Consider the following 21,022-nt stretch of genomic DNA (forward strand, 5'->3'; position numbering starts at 1 on the left):
ATCATCATTCCTGGGAAGATCCGGAGTCCGTACTAAGCTCCATTACGTGGTCGCTGTCAACTCGCTTCTTCTTCTTTTTCACTTCCTTGGGGCTACTCGTTGAGCGCATTATTCTCTTGGTATCTGGCCGACTACAGTACGCCTGAACAGTATCCACAGGTGACCCATTCGTTGAGGATGCAGCAGCTGGCGGACCAGCGCATGGCGGAGGAGACACGAAGTTCTCGTCGGCAGGTACGTTGTCAACTGGAGGGCTAGAAGTCAAGGGAGGCTCACCCTCGGAATCCATTTTCTGATCCAGCGATGCATCCTCTGATTCGTAGCAAACCGTGTTGGAGTCTTCAGATGAAACTTCCATTGAATCATTCCTCTCCGCACACGGCGACACCTTTTGTACTGCGCTGGATGGCAGATGAGCTACTTGAGTTTCTGTCAGCACCCCTTGTGCTTCACCGAGCAAATCTTCAGCCTCCTGCTTCCGGGGATCTGCGGGGGCATCGTGTAGCGGCGGAAAAGCAACCACTGGCGAGACCAATACTTCAGAATACGGTCGCCTCTCTGTGCAGTCAGCGGTAGCATGGTTGGCTCCACACCTTTGACAGGGTCGCTGACAGGACAACGTTGGGTGACCGAACGTGCTACACCGGTCGCAGAATTCTTCGCGGCAAGCAGCCTTAAAATGACCCTCTTTTTTGCAACGTCGACAGACTTTCTTCATGCCAACGTAATCAAAGGTTACGCGATGGCCAAGTACACGAAGAAAATTAGGAACCTGGTTGTTCACGGACATCTCGATTTTCACCACTCTGTCCCCATTCCTCACTGTTGGCCTATCCTTGTACCGACAATAAGAAATATCCAGGACCCTGCCATGTGAATGAATGCCATGTTCCTGTCGTTGCTAAAGCGGCGCTATTTTGTAATGCCTTAAGCAACAGCATAACGAAGACCATTTGGTAGTGTACTTCTGAATAGCGAACATGTGAATAGTGAATAGCGAACTTGCGAGTAGAGCATCCGAGAAGTATTTTTGGGGGGTGGGAGGGGCCGGGGGTGAGAATTTATGTTAGGAGTAGCAGAACACGTCGGGAGACTAGTTCAATTTCTCCTCTCTTTTCTTTTTCCTTACAAACAAGCAAATAATTTGATTTCAATGTAAGGGGATTCGTGAGCAAGGATTCTGCAAGTATAGCCCTTTCCTGTGCAATCTCCAGCGATGCGACAAGCAGCATTCTTCGTCACGACAATAATGTCCGCACTAGCGTACGAAAACCAGAAAATACACGTGATAGCGCAACGGGAAGCAAGTGTCGTCAGACAACAACAACATGGGATGATGATTGAGGAGCTTCATCACCAGGGGCGGTACTCTATGCCATTGCTGGCAGTAATGTTTTGAAATATGTTGGTGATATTCTGGTGAAAAATGACATATAATAATGAGTCGCCTCACAGTGTGGACCGAAGTCCTGCGGTGCCTATAAGTTGTCCGGTGCCTAGCAGTGCACTTAGGGCATAGACTTATGGTGGACTGGGTTTGACCATAGACCAAGCAATTTTGACGTAGTGAAAGAGCGGGAGTCTAGCTGATTTAGAGACGCTGTAGGGTGTGGTTCTAAAAAGTCGGTAGTGCGGGCAATAGAGAAAGATGTGCTCCATAGATCTTCCACATCGCCGCAGTGCAGAGGTGGGGAAATTACTTTTATTTTGTAATGAATTACCATTACTCATTACTTGTATAAAAAACTAATGCATTACATTACTCATTACTTTTTGGATATTAGTATAATGCATTAGTAATGCCATTACTTTAACGAAGTAATGGCATTACTCTGGCATTACATTTACGTTTTAGGGCATAAGCCTCAAAGGTGCTATGCACAGAGGTGGGGAATTACTTTTATTTTGTAATGAATTACCATTACTCATTACTTGTATAAAAAACTAATGCATTACATTACTCATTACTTTTTGGATATTAGTAATGCATTAGTAATGCCATTACTTTAACGAAGTAATGGCATTACTCTGGCATTACATTTACGTTTTAGGGCATAAGCCTCAAAGGTGCTATGCATAAGTTTTTTCCTTGCTTTTTTTGCTTTAAGCAATAGCCACCCAAGTGTCCCCAAATCGGTGCCACTAAATCCCCGCAGAAGCGAGTCTGATAGGCAAAAGCTATAGATAAGATTTATTGCAGATGATGCCTTTTGTAGCATTATGGAGCCGGCGGATGAGGCCCAGCTATACAGTTCTGTCCTGGCAGAAAAACTACCTCTGACAGCACAAGAGAAGCTAACACGGTACCATACCAAAACAGTCAATCCCTACAGCAATTGTTACGTATTACCCTCATGGAGGCTATGTTTCTATTTCATTGATTTTCCTTTACTCCAAATGCGCACAAGAGAAAATCGGTGATATCATGTAGACACTTGTGACACACACCGCCGACAGTTGAACTCTTGCAGAATTCCCCAGGCTGTGTCTTTCTCTTTCCTTGTTGCCTTGTGCTCATTGTTAAAGGGAGGTTGAAGAAAACCTGGATGTTCCCAATCTTCACGTGGCGCAATGAACATTCGACAAAAGTAATGAGTAATGCCACCCTGCATTACTCAGTCGAAATGTAATGCATTACCATTACTCATTACTTGCTGGCAAAACGTAATTCATTAGCATTACTCATTACTCAAAAGTAATGCATTACCGGTAATGCATTACTTTGTAATGCATTACTCCCCACCTCTGCTGCAGTGACGGCATCTTAGAGAGTCAACTTGTCGCAAGTGATATAGCGCCACTGAGCTGTAAAAGCCGCACTGGGTCGCATCCGATGAATTAATACAGCGCCCCGACGAGGGTATTTTTTTTATTTATGTAGATACGTCAAATACACACATAGGGGAGTTACATGAGGGGCGGGGGGAAAAAACGTACAAATCATAACGGGTATACAAGACATCATGAGCATGCTAGGAATCGTAACTAAAGATACATACGCAACTGGTGAAGAAAAGTAACAGAATCCGATATGGAACTGGGGTGGAAATGTGCGGTAGTTTGTGCCTGTACGACATACTATACGAGCAACGAGGAACATACCGGACGAACACTCGTCCTGTCTGGTTCATTGGTCCCGTGTTCCTTGTTTCTGCGTATACGTGGTGTTTCACGGAGGTCCCCCGGGTGAATAATTGGTAAACAGGTGGCGCTATCGACAAGCTTCCTTTTCAGTGAGCCTCCCTGAGGCATCGGCCAAGAACTGAACAGTGAGCGGCTCATTTGCATGTGCTCATTAATTAAATAAAACCCCCTTTTAAATTTTACTTCTCACGCTTTCGGAACCTTCAGCGATAAATGTTCCAGAAAAAAAAAAAAAACGCGTCGACACTTTGTGATTTTTTAATTGGTTTCGGCTTACATATTTCTTGCGCGGAGCAGCGTACCAACGCGCTCTTTCGCTCAGCTATACCCGGCTGCCAATTCCCCGTTTGCGCGTTGCACGTGGCCTTCACTGTGTTATGTACTGAAGTTCCGTTTTAATGACCCATCTAATACTCTACTCTCCCCGATGAACTCGTGCGCCTCACCGCATCCCCATCCTTCAACCTCCTCTATCCTCCATCCGTCCGTCCTTGCTTTGTGTTTTGTTTTGTGTTCTTTTCCTTTCTTTTTTGCTTTTGTTTTTTGGCTATAGTCGTGACGACGCCCACTTATGTGTGGCCAACAACGGCGAGCCTATCCTGTCATTAGCCCCCCCCCCCCCCCCCTCCGTTTTAACGGGACCCGGGTTCGAATACGGGCGCCGGCTGTGATGCCTGTGAGTTTTTCCCTGGGTTTTCCTCACACGCTTTAAGACAAAATGTCGGCACGGTTCCCTGTGAAGTTGGTCCAGGACGCACTGTCCCCCACACTCCCCTACACTGCGATAATTGTGACGTTACCGGCCTAACCGTGGCCGACTAGGGCACGCAGGTCTACTACCACCATCCGTTTTAAGAGTGTTGCTTTTCCCTCGTAAAGAGATAACGGCTTTCGCCACGTGTCTTATATCCTGTCTGATATGGGTCTTATGGGTTTTACCCCCATACCCCTCAGGACAACACATCGTCTCATGCATGCTCCAAAATCCGAGGCGCTGCACGCTATACCCTTCCTAAGGGGGACGTGCGCTCTAAGAAAAAAATGAGTAAAATGGGGAGCAATTGCAGGTTCTAGTCTCCTAGATCCCCCCCTCAATTACTCCCCATTTTAGTCCTCTAACCCCGACATTTACTCCCTAGGAGTCCTAATTGTCACTAAATTTCGCGAATGGTCTTCCGAACGCAACAGTCTACGTAAGTATATGCTCTCGGTCTGTTTGATGGCATAAGGCTGTATAACTCAACGAACTTAGCGATTTTCTACCCACGCAAAGTAAGAAACAGTTAGCGCTTCTTTCTTCGCAAATTGCACCCTATGTGTGTCGCAACATTTCATATCACTCGATATATTACGGTTGACGGCTTGATTCAAAGTACTTTCATGCATGCACACGAATTATGTACCTGGGACTCTTAGAACAGAGCGTGAAATTCAGTCTCCACTCTGTGACATTCATTTGCTCCCGTGCATTTACCCCCAAACGGGTCTATTTTTGTGGCAATGCATTTAGTCCCCGAAAGGAGTAAAATTACTCCGTTTTGTCTTAGAGTGTGGATGTCCCGAATATCTGTACAGTAGAAAACTCATTGCCAAAACAAAAGAATTTTTCGCTCGGCCTTCGTCTCGCGCACAGAGAAGTACCTTCAAGGAACTCAGAAAATGAGTAGAACTCATTGAAAACAGTATTTAAGGTAAATTATTTTAAGTTACATTAAGTTTATGGACAAAGTAATAAAAGTGTGAGTATTATTATTACTAAATAGTGACCTTTGAAAGTATTTGCAAGACACCATGTTACTCGCAAAAGCATTTAAGATACACTTAAACTCTCTACTCAAGCGTACAAGTCCGTCTGCGTGGTACGGTCTGTTATACATGAGCGCAACAAAGAAGCGCAGCCGAATTTTCTCTTCAATTTCCCCTACGTGGTTGCTGTATCGAGCTTTCCGCATGACTTACTTTCTATTATACGACAGCTCCTTATGAAGACCACGAAATGCGCTGATGTTGTTTCTTTCGCCTGATGCTTTCGGGGATTGTGATACCCGAGGGCAGGAAGCACATGCATGAGTATTGCTTCCGATGCGGTGGCCCTGGAGGTTCTTCTCTTCATTCCCTTCGAGTTCCCATGCCGCGTAGAAAAACGTGCACAAGCACCGATAGGTATTCGAACAACAACAAGGAACTTCCGGATGGCGTTCGATCAGAAAATTTGGTGCATGGGAACGCCGCTGCATTACGGCATCAATACACGGTGTACTGAACTCAGCGAACGCGTGTTGGAGGTGATCACGCATATAAAGTTGTTTCTCTGCTCTCCTAATGTGGTGAATTGAGACACTCTTCTGACTAACCACATGTGATACATCTTTGGTAACATTCGCGGAAAAAACGCTTCGATTGTTCTTGAGAACTTTTGCTCCATCGCCGTTTAATGATACTTGAGACTGAAACCATTTGCGTCCTTAGTAAGATGCGTTACTCACAAATGCAAAAAAAAAAAAAAAACGAAAAAGGAAAAAGGAAAGATAAGAAGGAGCTGAAAATACCGAAAACGATGTTCAGCCACGTGGCTGCGTAATAATGAGTCTTGCCATCTGTAATGTCCACGCGCGTTTGAAAGAAAGGAAGTAAAATCAAAGGGGAATAGTGCCTCCATGCAGAGCTCGGAATCTTAATAATGTGCCGAGATTAAATTTATCTACAGTTTCAAACCTATTTTTTTAATATAGTTGAAGCTTCAAATGCTAACGACGGCCGCCTGACATTAATTCTGCGCCAATCCTGCAGGCTTCTGTCTTTTTCTTTTTTTCGTTTTGCGCACGTTGTCGTGAGAAAAATATGATTAGACGGACACATAGTTCCAACGATAAAAAATCTCGCGAAAAAAAAAAAAAAAAGCGAAGGTGGTCTTGCAGGTGCAGCGTCATTGATCGAGGTCAAAACTGCATACCGTATTATAATGACTATGTGGTTCCGATAACCCGAAAAGGGGGCGTCCGTTTGCCATCGCCTGTTTAAGGACGTTGCTGCTCATCACGAGATCTCGTGAGACATGTGCGAGAAATATTCACTTAAAGGGGCACTAAAATGCAAAAACAACTTGCTCTCAAATGAAAGTCCGTGTTTCAATTTGTACAGTTCGAACAAAATTGGGTCACACAGCGCTATCGTTTAGAAGAAAAACGCAATTAAAACAGAGACGTCTTTGGCGGCACCGAATGGGATCCCCAGGAGCCAAAGATTGGCGGCACCCAATGAGACAGGAGGAGAAGCGCGCGCATGCTACGCAGGCCTATCGTGGGCCTGTGGATTGGGAACGGGTCCGATCGTAGTGTTCTGTATATGCGCGGCATGATGAGCACTGCTGCATTTTCCAATGCCGGTTCACTGAATTGTAGCCCACAACAGTTCTCGCGAATGTTCCACTGACAACATTTATCTTCATGACCTTCGGAGAGCGACGGCAGTCCGCTTCGCAAAGCGCACTATGTTTTTCACCGAGGCTGCTGCGTGGCGTGCCACGCACGTGCACGCGCAGCATGGGCTAAAAACACCGATGCACGAGCTGAAACGACGTTCTCCGATTGGCGTCGAAGCAAGAAAGAGTCCGGTATAATTTTGATTGTAGCTTCGTAACGAAATCAAAGTTTTAAATTACGATAACAAGTACGAAATTAGCATAGCGTGTAACGTAATTTGAAGTGAACTTGTTTTTGCAGTTTAGTGCCGCTTTAACTTAAAGGTATCATTATTTCAGCGAAAACGGAGCCTTCTTAAACAAGTATGGCTGACGAAGATGCTATTCCGCAGCAGGGAACAAGGTGATCCGCGCTGTGTTTACCGAATGTCTTGTGAAGATGAGAAAACACGAAAGGAGAGGCCACGCAACTGACCACGAAGTACTCCAGAATGAGAGACCAGTCTGTATCGAATCGATCACCCGTTGACGGCCATCATTACCCTCCACAATAAAGTTTAGCAGCGAAGAAAGAGTGCAGTGCAGAGATGTCTCTGTCTGAAATGTATAATCGATTCAACGTATGGGAGGAATGACTATCCTTTTTGCCGTTCGTACCGTAAACTGTAACGGACTTCCGAACCGTGTAACGGGCGCAGCTGATATCTCTGTGACAAGCCCGGACGGATGTTGGCTCCCTTTTTAATTTTTCTCAAGGATGCGGGGAAGTGCCAAAAAATACAATGAAAATATGGAAAAATATGTACTTTCCACGCACTTTCATGCGAAATATGACACAACGTGCAAAACATGCATATATATGTACCCTAGAACCCGTCTGATTGGTCCCAAACCAACACCAAATGTATTTTTTCGTCGTCCAGATACGAAACCATAAAAAAAAACAAAAAAGAAAACGAAAAAAAAAAAAAACCATGCATTTGCTTGAAAGTCCGCGCTCTACTCAAGACCGATCCCGGTACGAGTTTTGCCTCCATGCATGCTCTGAACGTCGATATACGTTTATATATTTAGACGGATCGGTCTTGAATAGGGCGCGGACTTTCAAGCAAATGCATGCTTTTTTTTTTTTCTTGGTATGGTTTCGTATCTTGACGACAAAAATATAAGGACACTCTTAAAAATGGCGGTGGTGGTGGTGGTGGTGGTGGTGAAAGGGCTCGCCGTTGTCGGCCTCACAGATGCGGGCGACTGACGCCCTGGGCAATGTGTGTCCTGGGCCGACTTCTAAGGGAACTGTAACGACATATGTCTGAAAGTGTCTGAGGAAAATCCAGTTCCACCACATAGCACGTTCTTAGCCAACCATAATCCCGAATGACAAAGTTCTCGCCCCTGGGGACTTAATCGCTTCCATCGCTTCCCTGATTCGTTGAAGACGGGAGGCGGAGCCTATGTTGTACCATGATGCACGTGCATGATGCACGTGCATGATGGCTAAAAAATAGACTCTCGTTTTCAACCAATCAGGGGCGAGAACGCTGTCATTCAGGATGATGGTGGGCTAGGAGCGTGCTATGTGGTGAAACTCATTTTTAACAGTGTATACGATGCGCAAACCGATCGTTAACGGATGCGACATCAGGCAACTCAGGGGGAAAGGTGCTGATGCCAGAAATCGAACCCGGGTCTTCTGAATTCCGGTCAGATATGCTACCACTACACCACGGCATTCTCCTGAGTTAGATCGCCTCAAGTACAAGGGGCACGGACAACCAATCACGCTATTCCCATGATCCGCGAGTGTAATCTGCGCACAGAAGGTCAAAAGAGCGTCGAGTATTTCCTGGTTTCTTTGATCCGCTTGTCATTCAGGGAGTCACGTATGGCGATCCTTTTCGGTTCCAATTACTCTCTTACGTAAGTTGAGCCCAACCAAACGAAAGAAACATAATGTGTCTCTTGTAGATTATATTAAATTATTTTGAGGAGGAAGTAAAAATTGTGGTGTCGCTAGCCCCGACGAGGTCAGCATCGACTCTCCTGATATCTCAGAACCGATACACTTACTTTAAGTTTATTTTCGCTTTGCGGTTCTTTAGGTTGTTTTTCTGTTGCATACTTTCAGCGTTTTGGGAAACGCATAGTGATAGTGCAATGAATTGCACTCGCGTTGACTGCATATTTCAGATTGCTTATTTCAACGTTGCGCTCGTAGTAGGTAACGTGTTATGTCGAGTGCAAGAGGACCGCAGAGAGATATCAGATACACAACAACATGTCTCCATGATCATTTCAAGGGAAAAGCTTTGCTTTAAGTTCGCTCTATTGTTTTCTGTTTCGTTTTAGTACGGTGCCAAACAGACATGGGTGAAGCATTTCTGGTACAGGTTAGATAAGTTTAGCTGATATAGGCCGTCGGACGTGCTTCAATTATTGTTTCGCATGATCCTTTGGGTATTCAGTCATTCTATGGCGAGGAGGCTCGCTTGTACCGTTGTGTGTGCTACCCACAGTGCTTATTACGTCGTACTTTTTTTTCTTGCGGCCTTATTTGGAGTCGCCGCGACAGGCCGCGTTGCTTCCGCATTGGAGCAGGCACTTCTTCGCCAACCAATATTACTGCGCACATCAGTCGACGTCACGCAAACAAGGAGATGGGAGAGTTAAAAACCGCGCTGTCTATTGGAACATGTTTAAAAGCTCTAAAACTCCAATGCAAGGGAGAAATAAAGGATGGACAGCACGGTGTTGTTCGACAAACACCAGTGCTGGTTTGTCTGTCCTTCATTTCACCCCTGCACTGGGGTTTTGGAGCTTTTAGAGAGTTCAAACGCCGCATTCTCAGAGACTATTTGGTTCGGGGAATATTCTGCCCCCAGGGAATATACCTCCAGGGACTCTTCTGCGTGACACAAAATGAAGTATGTTCACATCGCGTGGTAATCAAAGTTACTCTTTAGCGCACTGCCAAACCCGTATAAAATGCGCTATCATTGCAGCAGACGAAGGAAGGTACTGCGCTATGACCGCAGATGATTTGCGTGCCGCGCAACGGCACAGGTTGCCATGACGATATTGTCCGACCATAGGTTACCATAGGCCTCGTTCAGCAACATGTGTGTCGCCTGCAAACGCGTTATTCCCTGTTAACGCCACTGTACTCTTTGGTGCGTATTTGTGAACACCTGGTCGAGTGTTATGGCGGCAGGTTTTGTTGGCCATCATCACGTCTGCATCTCCCGCAGCAAGGGCGGCTCATTCCCGTTTTCTGCCAAATGCACGCCGCACAGCGGTGAAACACTGAGCTAGCCGATCCAGGTTCACACGGCCGACTCCGCGTTCACTTGCGGAGAAGTTGCCGCTTTTCGCATGGGTCGCTGAGCTGCACCCGTATTCTGCTGTTGAAATCATGGATGAAAGAAACAGTGCAGACAACGACCAGCAAACTAAACCAAACTACTTTTTTTCTCTGCCGCGGTGCGATTCTGCACGCCGAAGTAGAAGGGACAGCCAGTTTGTCTTTCCTCGTTTTCTTCTTTCCACACACGGAATGTCGTCAACTTTGACGCATCATCGGAAGAAATGGATTGAGCGACTCAAAATCGGCAAACCTGTTACATCAGCAATGCCTGTATGTGTGTGTCCGAACTCTTGAAGCGGTACTGCCTACATATCTGATTAACTTTTTTTTTTTCTCAAGCACACTCAAAATCTGTGCAACTTACGTCAGGAAGGGAAGCAAAACAGGCAAAATAGAACAAGTCTGCTTCAAATTTGAGTAGCCATTATGTGTAAGAAAGCGCAAGGGATAGCGCGAAAACCTATACCAAGTCAGTTTTGTAACCGTGCATTTGAATCAGCGCGTCAAATCACTTGGGAAAGAATGCAGCAAGAATCTGACGTTCGGTTAAGGTTTCCCAAAAACACGCGCACCAGTGACACACGGCTGTGGCAATACTACCCTGTAAATTGTAAACTACATTCGTAAACGCGCTACACACTTAGAAGATTTTACCTGTAAGAGAGCAGCAGCACAGCTGCGGTGTGCTTGCGTCTGTCTTACATTCCTGCAGCGCGGGAAATCGCTTCTTGCTATTTCGGCCTCGCAACCGGTAAACGTGAAATTCACCTTCACGAAGTGTGGCTGATCGAACACTCCGGAACTTCGCAAATAATACGCGACAACTGTACCCTTCTCTTTGGATAACTCGGTTACGAGTGCCAGAAGAACATGAACAGCGCTTAATACTCGTTCAGCTTCAACACATCAAGAATCAGCATTGCAGTTTACAAATCTCAAAATCGAGACCAACCGACAACCCGTATACTACTGCCATGTTGGAGTTTAGATGCGCCACCTACAGGGCATGCAAAACGCGAATACTTGTGAGAGTGCTCCGCGGCACACGCGCCTTCGCTACAACCCCGCGACATCCGTGTTGCCGGACGACATGGAGGGTATCACGCTAGACGCGCTGTGCAGACACCGTGGAGATATATGAAGCACACATTAGGGAGTAAATTTTAGCAAATCGGCAGCACCTTACGAAAATGATAAGATAAAGAAAAGCGGTCAAATCAAAGACGAGTAAAGTGATGTTAGCCACTTCAAAGGAATCAGTTGCTTGGCTTATCATGTTTTCGGAACCGTTATAGTAAAGATTTTCCAATCTGCTCAATCCCCCTACTGAGCCCGGGGCGTCCGATGACACGTTCGTACCCAGGCGAGATGGCACGATAAAGAAACAAACGAAGGGGAGAGTGCGTATCGCGAGAAGAGAGTTGAGGTGGCCGTCTGTGTCTCCAACCGGCGTACAGGTCCCGACAAAAGTTCACGGAACACGCGAGCGGTGTATTTTGTCCTCGGTGCGACACCCTACTGGCGAGCAGAAATGGGCTCGTTTACTCGTTCAGAGGGTCGGGGGAGTGCGCAGGTAGCGACACACGACCGTTAGCGACGCGTTGGCACTGCCAGTTTGGTTTTGTTGACAACCATCCACAGCAGAGAGCACAGCAGAGAGCACTTCACAGCACAGAAAAACGAGGAAGAGGAACAGAGGGAGAGTTCGAAAATTTCGAATACTACAGATAAATTTGAACTACTTGAGCGTAGCCATCAGACTAATACGTTCGTCGGCAATTTTCTTTCTATCTTTTTCATTTTTCTTGCATTTTCTCCGACTTTCACACCCGCCTGACGGCCGACACTGCCACGGAGTCGGCCTCACCTACTGCACGCGGGTGCTTAGGTGAAGCCGACTAGCGCAATCTCCAATCAATTTGCCCTATAACAATGTTTTCCCGAGCCGTTAAGTTAGACATTTCGGGACCTGTACATGTTCGATGAGCTTCGAACACGCAGCTCCACCGCATAGCTCCAGCAAACACACAGTTAAGATAAGAAGACGTAGAATCATCTCGGCTTGTTTTCCCCCTCCTTTCATAACAAGACAGGTTATAATCGAAAAGAGAGAAATGAATGACCTGTTGTAACAATAAGCTGCCGGTGAATGATGTGTCGTGTAGCACATCCTTTCCAAAAATAGGAAACTCCATATACCAGATTATTTCGTCAATTGCAATACACAATACGTATCTCGCTTTTAGCGGGGGAAAACATACAAGAGAATTGCCAGAAAAGGCGCAACAGTGATTCCCTGCGAACAAAGCCTCCTTTGGTACCGCAGCACATCAGAGCCTTCAATTATTACGGTCCTGTCATATCGCCACAACGATATTGATTCGACGGTCTGTGTTTCGCTGCTGGGGAAATTGTGACGTAATGCACAATCTCGTGTTCGTGGCTGACAACACATACTGCTTGAAGTGCATTATAACTGATTTTTTTTTTGTATTTATGACATCCAGCGACATATATCGATAGGCGTAATAGGAATGACCTGTTCTCATATGACTTTTACGAAAATAACATTAGTCGAGTATGATACAAGTATAGCGCGCTTCTGACGCAGAATGATGTTTAACCTCTGGACGAAAATACGGTAATGCCTCTTTTTTTTTGTTCTCGAATACAATATGGAAACATGTTATAGGTCGAATGGCGCACCTTACGGCCGCACAAGGGACCTCCTGGACTGCTCTCCTAATGGTGACGTCACCCGTTATCGTTGGGTTGGCGGTCACAAATGAAAACCCGCCCTTATGAAAATGGATTTTTCCTTTCTACAGACTTCTTGTGGACTTCTTGTTTCCTGTCTTGACAGTGTGTTGACTTTAACTTCTTGTTGATCAAGTCAACAGGAATTGCTATTGACCTCATTTTTACAATCTCTTGAACTACCTTATGTGTACCTTCTGCGGACAAGGTATATAGATGTCGCTGTTGACAGTTTGTGGACTTTCTATGCGCCTATGTAGCAAGTACTTATTTCAACCGTTTTTTTTTTTACGTAGATGAATTCCGTATTATTAATTACTGCATTATCGGACAGTAATGTTCACAGAGGTCGACCTCAATGGGGCACCGAGCATCCCATAGGGAGGGGGGATGTATATAGAGGCATACTGCTCTATTCATTGGGAGACAAGCTGGGTAATATCAGCAATTTCTGGGTATGTTGTAAAAAACTATGTGGGGTGTACACCACACCTGGGAGGTGGAGAGGTCCGTGTTATCGGCTCTCTAAACAAAGCGGTATTTCGATCTGACCTTATACTTAAATGTAGCAGCTTGAACGCAACTTTGCCACCTTTTAACTACATATTAAAACACTAAACACATTTTCGATGGCTTTGAAAAGACAGTTCCTCGTATTACTTTACTTCAGTTCAGTACACAATATATCTCCAACTCATACGACCACATGAGGATCATGCGCATGCGACAGGTTTGCTGCACATTTTGATTCTGCGCCTCAGTGCCTCGCCTCATCAGGCTCCAACAGCTCCCCATAGAGCCCATAGTTTGAGATAATTCACACAACACTGGGCACACGACCAATGAAATTGCGACGTGGTGGATATTATGCACAACCAGTCGGCCAATCAGGAGCCTCCATGTCTGGCTGGCTTTTCGGTCGGTCCTGGCTAGCATCGACTTCTACTGGATTTCAGACCTGCCGCCGTTACTCGGTATTCAAAATAACTAAAGCGATTTTGGGGTAAAATAAAGATTTATTTGATACAAAGCACTAATTCAAAGATCTGATACATGGGTGCACTGTGCGTACAAAGCCCACTGCGTTGCTGACACAATGGGTCAAAGTTCGAACATGAAGCAGAACGAACACACCGTTCAACTCCCAATACCGAGGCAGTCTCATGAGTGCGTACCATTTCATGATGAGCACCTTCTTTCGCTGCCTGCGGTGCATCCATTATAGCGAAGCGAAAAGCGCTTGTGTGGCACGTAATCCTGTCTTTGTTGGCAGTCCTCGAAGACCAACGGCGCTCGAACTTGTTCTTCACGCTCCAACTCATGAAGCATTCCGGTACCGCAGTCGACAAATTGTTCGTGGGATAACAATTGTGCCCAGAAACAGCACAACACGCGTCGACTCACAAGGACGAACCAATAAACCCGGGAACATATTTCTGCAAACTGTTCTGTCGATTGACACCACCGAACACAGGAGGACGACATGCCGGGCATGCTATTTCGAAACTATGCTGAAACGGCCGAGACGCTGTACGCACATGCGCGCTACAAAATGCGATTTCAAAACGTTCTCGGCCAATCGGAGCGCGCGCACAGTCTAGGCCAATGGGCTTGCAACATGGTGTATGGGCGCAGTGGTACATACTCTACAGCCGCGTCCGCGGGTACCTGAGGAGGACTGGCCTCATCACGAAGGAGTCATCGCCATTAGCATCATCGGAATGTCGTTGGGACGGTTGCAACATGTTTCAATTGTCTCAGGCTTTCAGCGTTCGCTCGTCAATTACAGAACAAAGGAGGATATGATTTTGCGTCGTATCATGTGTCATCAAGCTTCACTTATATTCATACGATGACTGTTGTGCTGTAGGTTTTTGCTGTTCGTTTCGAGCAGCGGCTGCGGTCTTGCGTGCTTGCGTCCCGTCAGGTAAGTCTAGAAGTATCAGTTCGTGGCCGGTGTTGGTTCTGCTAACTTCATTCTCGTTTTTGCAGGCCATGAAAGAACAAAGGAGGATATCATTTTGCGTCGTAAGGGTTAAGCTGTGTGATAGAAGTGTGTGATCACGCATCACTTGTATTCATACCATGACTGTTGTGCTGTAGGGTTTTGTATGTTTCGAGCGGCGGCAGCAGTTTTCCGTCCCGTCAGGTAAGTGTACAAGTATCAGTTCGTGGCCGGTGTTGATTGTGAACCAAATTTGTTGTTGCTATGACCATTCTACTCGGTTTTACCCACTTGTGTTTGAACATTACTATAATTTGCGATTGATCGCCCTATTCAGACACATTTCTCTCCAGCGCTTCAGAGACATCGCTTTTGCCGAAATTCAGTGAATTTTGAAGTCCACCGTTATCGTGGGTCACCAGAAGAACTCAGACCGCAACCCGTCATTGACTGTCTATTGTGCCACGCGACACTGTGTGGCATAAAGCATGTGTACGTGTGGAATACTTCGCTACTGTATGCGCGGGATGTTTTGTATAATTGTGTCGACACTGGATACCACTTTCAAGGTATGCATTTTCGGAATAAAATAGATACATATATAGTTTTGCAGTACTTCATTCCGTGTATTTTATGCCTGTTGCGATTGAGTGAACAATAGAACGGAGAAATTCAACTTCGCTCAAGTCACAGAAAGTCCACAAAAAGTCTTCACATCATACGGGGATGGCGTTAATCTTGCTTCAGTAAATCATGTATCTTTCTCGATTAAGAAGAATATACCGAGTGCCTCACGTAACGGTCGCCAAGCCTTTTAAAAAAGAACAAAGGTAGTTTCGTGGGTGACGCCGACACATTGATACCTGAGTCACAACAAAGTCAACAGAGAAATTGAGATCACATATAACAAGACTTACACATGAAGGTCACACGAAATTTGCGTAAAGTATATGGAGAGTCTACAGAAAGACCTGTTACCTTCCTGTGTAATTGTCAACAAGACTTAAAGTTCCATAAGTCAACATAAAATCAATATGTCAGGTAAACACAAGGCTAATAGAAAGTCTACTGAATGTCTGTGCTCTCTGTTGACTAAGTTCTGTAGAATGGAAACAAATGGTCAACAGCCATTTTTGTAAGGGCGAGGAAGAGACACGCTCGAGTGCGCACCCGCAGAGGGGAAAAGGAATCAGACCGACAGACTAAATTAACAATAACAAGTGTAATTTAATATGTACACACTAAGTGATTGGAGCATTATAGAAAATACAGAAGGCAACCTTGACATTGATGAACACTCTAGCATGAGCGAAAGCGCCCGCCCCGATACACTGGCTCAAGCTCTGACGAGAATGTGCCGACCATGATGTTTCAAGACACCCCCTACCCGACAACATCTACTTGCTTCCACAGGCCGCAGATGAGGTCGTAGAAGATGGGCTTAGAAGATTACCTCGGTGGTGACGTACGATCCGACTTTCCTGGCGTGGCCGCTACCGTCGATCTTCCTCGGTCATGGTCTTAGCTCTTGTCCACGACCAGCGTCCAGCGGAAGCAACGACGGCGGTGTGCCTACCGTCCTACTTGGAGTCCGGGTCTCTGGAGTTCGGCTGCCACCCGCGTCTGCCCGTCCTGCCGCTCATAGACGTCGGGAGCCCCTCGTCGGTCAGTGACAGCATCTGGGCGCTTCCAAGCTCCGCCTCGGTTGCCCGTGCGTCAGCGCAGGTGGAAGGCGTCTTCAGCGACGAGCGTGTCTCCTGAAGCTGAATACATGGCGTTTGAGTGCCGCCGTTCACAATCTCCCTCCAGGCCTCCACCCGGCCTCCCGCTCCTTTCTACTGACGGTCCGCTGGCTCTACCCTTCCTTCTTAGTTAAGACTCAACTCCGTCTCCGACTCTGATTCTTTTCTTCGTGACGTCATACGGCGGCTTATAAGGTCTCATTCGTCCCACATCGCACAGGCCTCGTGACATGTCTGGGCCAATCACAAATCTCGACTCCTAAAAACCAGACTACAAAACGTATACAATGAACACGATACATAAACGATTTCTGGAAACCACAATTCCCAAAGAGACGAGTACATAACGTGTATGGCAATACCCAATATCTAGTGATATACTTCAAACTCAAGAGAACCCATTCTCGCTCTCAGAAAGGGACCCCCACGCAGCAGGACACTTAGGGGATAACAATTGGCCAGCAGCATCCATGAGTGTGTTGGGAATACTGTTACAAAACTGACAAACAGAACTCTGCGTTGTACGTAAGTTGAAGCACTAAAATTAAGTTTATACATCGTAGCGTAAGGGAACGTCACAAGATTGAGTTTCATTAAATATAATTATGAACGAACTTCGCGCAATGATAACATCTGTTCCGTTTATGCGTTGACGAAAACCAAGGAAAAGACGGAAGATTTGAAGATTATCGATGTCGTGCCGCCATTCCGTTTGGCTGAACTTCCCGTGTCTCTCTCTCCCTTTTTGTTTGTCATGTAATAACCCCCTCCCCCCTTCTAGTGACGTCACGTCCTAACTGACCCAGGGCGGCTCCATTGTGGAACGTGATTCGGACGGGGTGCTCTCACCCGCGGATCGGAATGCATCACCTAGCAGTATCTGGACAGCGCGTTTCGCGTGACGTCGTCTACGTCGTCCGTTAGCGCGGACGCCGTGCAAATACAGCGTATATAGACAGCGTTCTGCGGAGCATTCACGCCAGTATAGAGCTCGCAGAGGGTATATACGATGCTATCCGAGTCTTTCAAATCCCATCGTTCAAAATCTCAGATTTCAAGATCTACAACACCAAAATTAGAAATCTGAAAATCAAAGCTTATACTGCGAGGTCTGAGAATGAGCGTGTTTCAAAGTAGAATATCACTTAGATGAACATCGAAAACACGCGAAGCTGGCACGTTCCTAAGTCACTGTCGCGAAAGAAACGCACATTTCAGCGACAGTTAGGCTTAGCAGGGCGGACACGCTGGAGACACAAACCGAAGCGACATTGGTTTAGTTTATGGTGACGAGAGACCTATATAGGGCTGTAGTGAGACCAAGGTTAGTTCAAGCCTGTTGAATACAGATCCCTGCGCGTGTTCTAGGCGGCACGAGCATTAGACTGTGATGATTCGGGATTTCGAACGTCTGGTATTTCACAGTGGGATAATAAGATACCGCCCCCGCTGATGTGCCGCCATAACTGCAGGATAGATGCAGACGGGTTGGCCAAAAATTCACGCCTTTTTGCAGCTACATGTGAAGAAGTGACAGCAATAGCTCTATCTATCGTCCACGCACAGTAAGGGCTAGATGCGCATGGCTCACGGTTCTGTTCGGCACGCACACGCAGTGACGGTGAGAGGGCAGTAGCCGGGGATGGAGCTCTGGTGCCCGTGCCACTTCAGGGGGCCCGCCCGACCGAAGGCCCGACGGTTGTTAGGTAGCTGTCCAGGAGACGTGAGGAGGGGGTCCCGGGCAGGACTCATCTGGAACTATCCCCGGGATCCCGTAACTTCTCTCGGCCATCCTGCGCACACGTAGACAACCTTCTGGTGTTCTCAGCTTCGTCTCATCGCATCCGCTTTATGTTCCCTCACTGCTGGGTCACGTTGCCGTCATGCAGCCAATGCGCGTCTGGTTGATTGTCCGCTCGATGCGTTCTGAAGCGGCGCGCCGAGCCCTGCACTCCATATCTGCAGACGCCGTATAGGCACCCTTCGCGGCCGCCTCATAGCATGTGATAGACTTGACGGCCCTTGCATCCCACGCAGTACGGCTGCCGCTTCTTTTCTGTTTACTTATTTTTTTTTCATGCGCTCTCTAATTCGCTGCTGTGCCAACCAACGGCGCGCCGCATGAAACGTCAGGAAACACGCCGTCCCCGTGAAAAAGTTCCATCATGCAGCAAAAGCTGTAAATGTGAGGAACGTGAGCGGCTTTTGGCCGAGAAAGCCAGGAAACGGCTTGCGGCAAAGCGTTACTCTCGGCCAGATGTTCAGAAATGCGCACCAAAGAAAGCAGTGTCTTTGACAGGATGTGAACGCGTTTGTAGGCGACACCGGTGTTTCTGCACGAGGCTCATGACATCCTATGATCGGGTTTGCTGCTCTGCACGCAAAGCATGTGCGATCACTGCGCAGGCACTGACCTTTGTCCGCTGCACGCTGTCGCATTTCGTATGGGGTAACAAGCGGGATAAATGGTTAGGGAAAGCTTAGGAAGATGAGTACACAATCTTCTGCGGCTCATCTCATAGAGTCAACAATACAACAATTTCGTATGTGCTTTTCCCCCCTCCGTTTGCATAACACATGTAATCAATATTAACACATAAAGTTGAGCTACCTCAGCTTACGCAAATGCTTTTGAGGTGGAAATTCGACCAACTAAAACTGTGAAATGTATTAGTTTGCGCACCCAGTTATAGCACAGACCTGCCGTGGATGTACATCGTGTAAAATAGTTTTTAGTACAGCACACAGTTGTTTTGATGTGCGAGCAATAATTTACCTAAGGACGCTAAGATGTATTGATGTAGGTATTTACGCGGTTACAACAATACACTTTTCTGAAAGGAGATGGTAGCCTTGTTGACTAGCATCCCGAACAACCACCGTAAAATCAAATTGTGCAGCCTAGACTTGGTTGATAAGAGAAGACAACCAATATCTGTCAAACGTAAAATGCTTATTACTTGTGTCGTAGATGTCGCTATCGAGTGCAAACAACCACACTAATCAATATCCTTCATGGTGTTTAATACCCCTGACACGTGGGCACTTTTGAACTCCTTTACACAAAGGGACACCTAAGGGAAAGGCGTTGCCTAACGTGACACACTGCAACAAGGAATCTTTTACGAAGCGGTCCTTTTGGGAAGCTGCTCTAGGCGATCTCATTTTCGTCTGTAAAGGCGTATGGTGTAGCCTCGAACGAAGGCGATCCGACTACAATGCTCTCGAACGAAGGTCAGGCCGTGTCTTCATTTTTCAAGTACTTGAAGTCTGCGTGAAGATATTGCGGTTGCAGTACGTATTTTGAATTCATTGATCGTATTGTTATGTTTACTGTTACTTCGTCGTACGTGAAGGCAGGTTCTAATGGAAATATCTAGCGCGACGTCTTTATGCATATTTTTCAAACGATACACCAAAAGGAGTTCGCTCTGTCGTGTGCCAACGACACGAACTCCTTTCGCGAAGGTGTCCTTTGCAGCTGTAAAAGACACTTAATGGAAAGTAGTTCCAACGTGACCGTGTGTCAGAGGTATAAGGCCCTAGAGGCAGCTGAGTATAGGACGTATCGATACGTACTTTATCGCGAACATTGCACATACTCCTCTCTATTATGTGCGGGTGAAACTGAAGAAGTGAACGCACTTTTTCCCCTCTTTCCAGTAATCCTTATGTGTGCATCCCCGAACACCATCCGGGATATCATGCTGGCAGCCCTCGAACTCAACATGGTTGGCAGCGGAGAATACGTCTTTTTCTCCGTCGAGCTGTTCACGAGGTAGGTCACACTTCCAATACACCATCAAAGAATGGCAAACATCTGCAACAGCAATCTGCAAAAGTTTTGAAATAGTTGGAAAATGCATTCTGCTGTACTGCAAATTTCGTTCATGGATTACAATCCGGGCCTTTTGTACCAGACAGCGCGTTTAACTTGAAGCGGTGCATTACCTCTTTGAACGAACGCGTGTGATTAGATATATGCGTTCTACCGCTCCCCCCGCAGTGGGATCAACTCTGCAAAATTCACCCTTACACTACAGAAAGGGAGTGTAATGATGAATTTCAGTACCCCCATCATATTCGTCCCGCACCATTTCTAACTCTCCCGTGTTTCAATAACCGATACGTGTGTTAGAAAAGGGCTTCATGTGTCCTGTTTAAGGAGTTTCGTGGTGCATTCATGAAGAATTCATTATGATGGTGGCGCACTTATTGAGTGCTCACGCTGCGCTTTCCTGGGCAAGACCGCATCGCTGTGCATCCTAGGATTACGGAAAGCCACGAGTTGTTGGATTATTCAGGTGCATCGACGTACGCGCGGAGGCTTTGGTGTTTGGCTTTGGTTTGGAAACGAGGAAAAATACGGAGAGGTTAGCTCAACTCCAACGGCTGACTTCGTAAACGCGCTTTAATGGGGAGGACGGCGGCCCCGCTGCTGTACTTTCCAGTGTGAGTGGAAAAGTTTACACACATGTTACCTCTCCTCATTGTTAAAAAAATGAGAACTGGTAGGGCTCGTCAGTTGTTCGTAGGTATTCGTCACAAGTTGCCCAGCTCAAATAACGAAAAATCGTGTGCGTTGGGGACTCTTCAGTACATTCGCACCCGACAAAATTATATTAAATATCTGTACTTTGAAGGAGGGA

The 21,022-nt window shown here is 46.5% G+C and overlaps 1 protein-coding gene across 1 annotated transcript in view; it reads left to right on the top strand.

Moving 5' to 3' along the window:
- The window catches only part of LOC135386026 (atrial natriuretic peptide receptor 1-like), a 299,570-nt gene that overhangs the window by 130,975 nt on the left and 147,573 nt on the right, over positions 1-21,022 (top strand). Inside the window, exon 2 of the mRNA XM_064615737.1 lies at positions 20,037-20,151. Within this exon, the coding sequence (XP_064471807.1) occupies positions 20,037-20,151 (115 nt within the window). The remainder of the gene's footprint in view (positions 1-20,036; positions 20,152-21,022) is intronic.

Source organism: Ornithodoros turicata, chromosome 2 (genome assembly GCF_037126465.1).
Source record: "Ornithodoros turicata isolate Travis chromosome 2, ASM3712646v1, whole genome shotgun sequence".
Lineage (NCBI taxonomy): Eukaryota > Metazoa > Arthropoda > Arachnida > Ixodida > Argasidae > Ornithodoros > Ornithodoros turicata.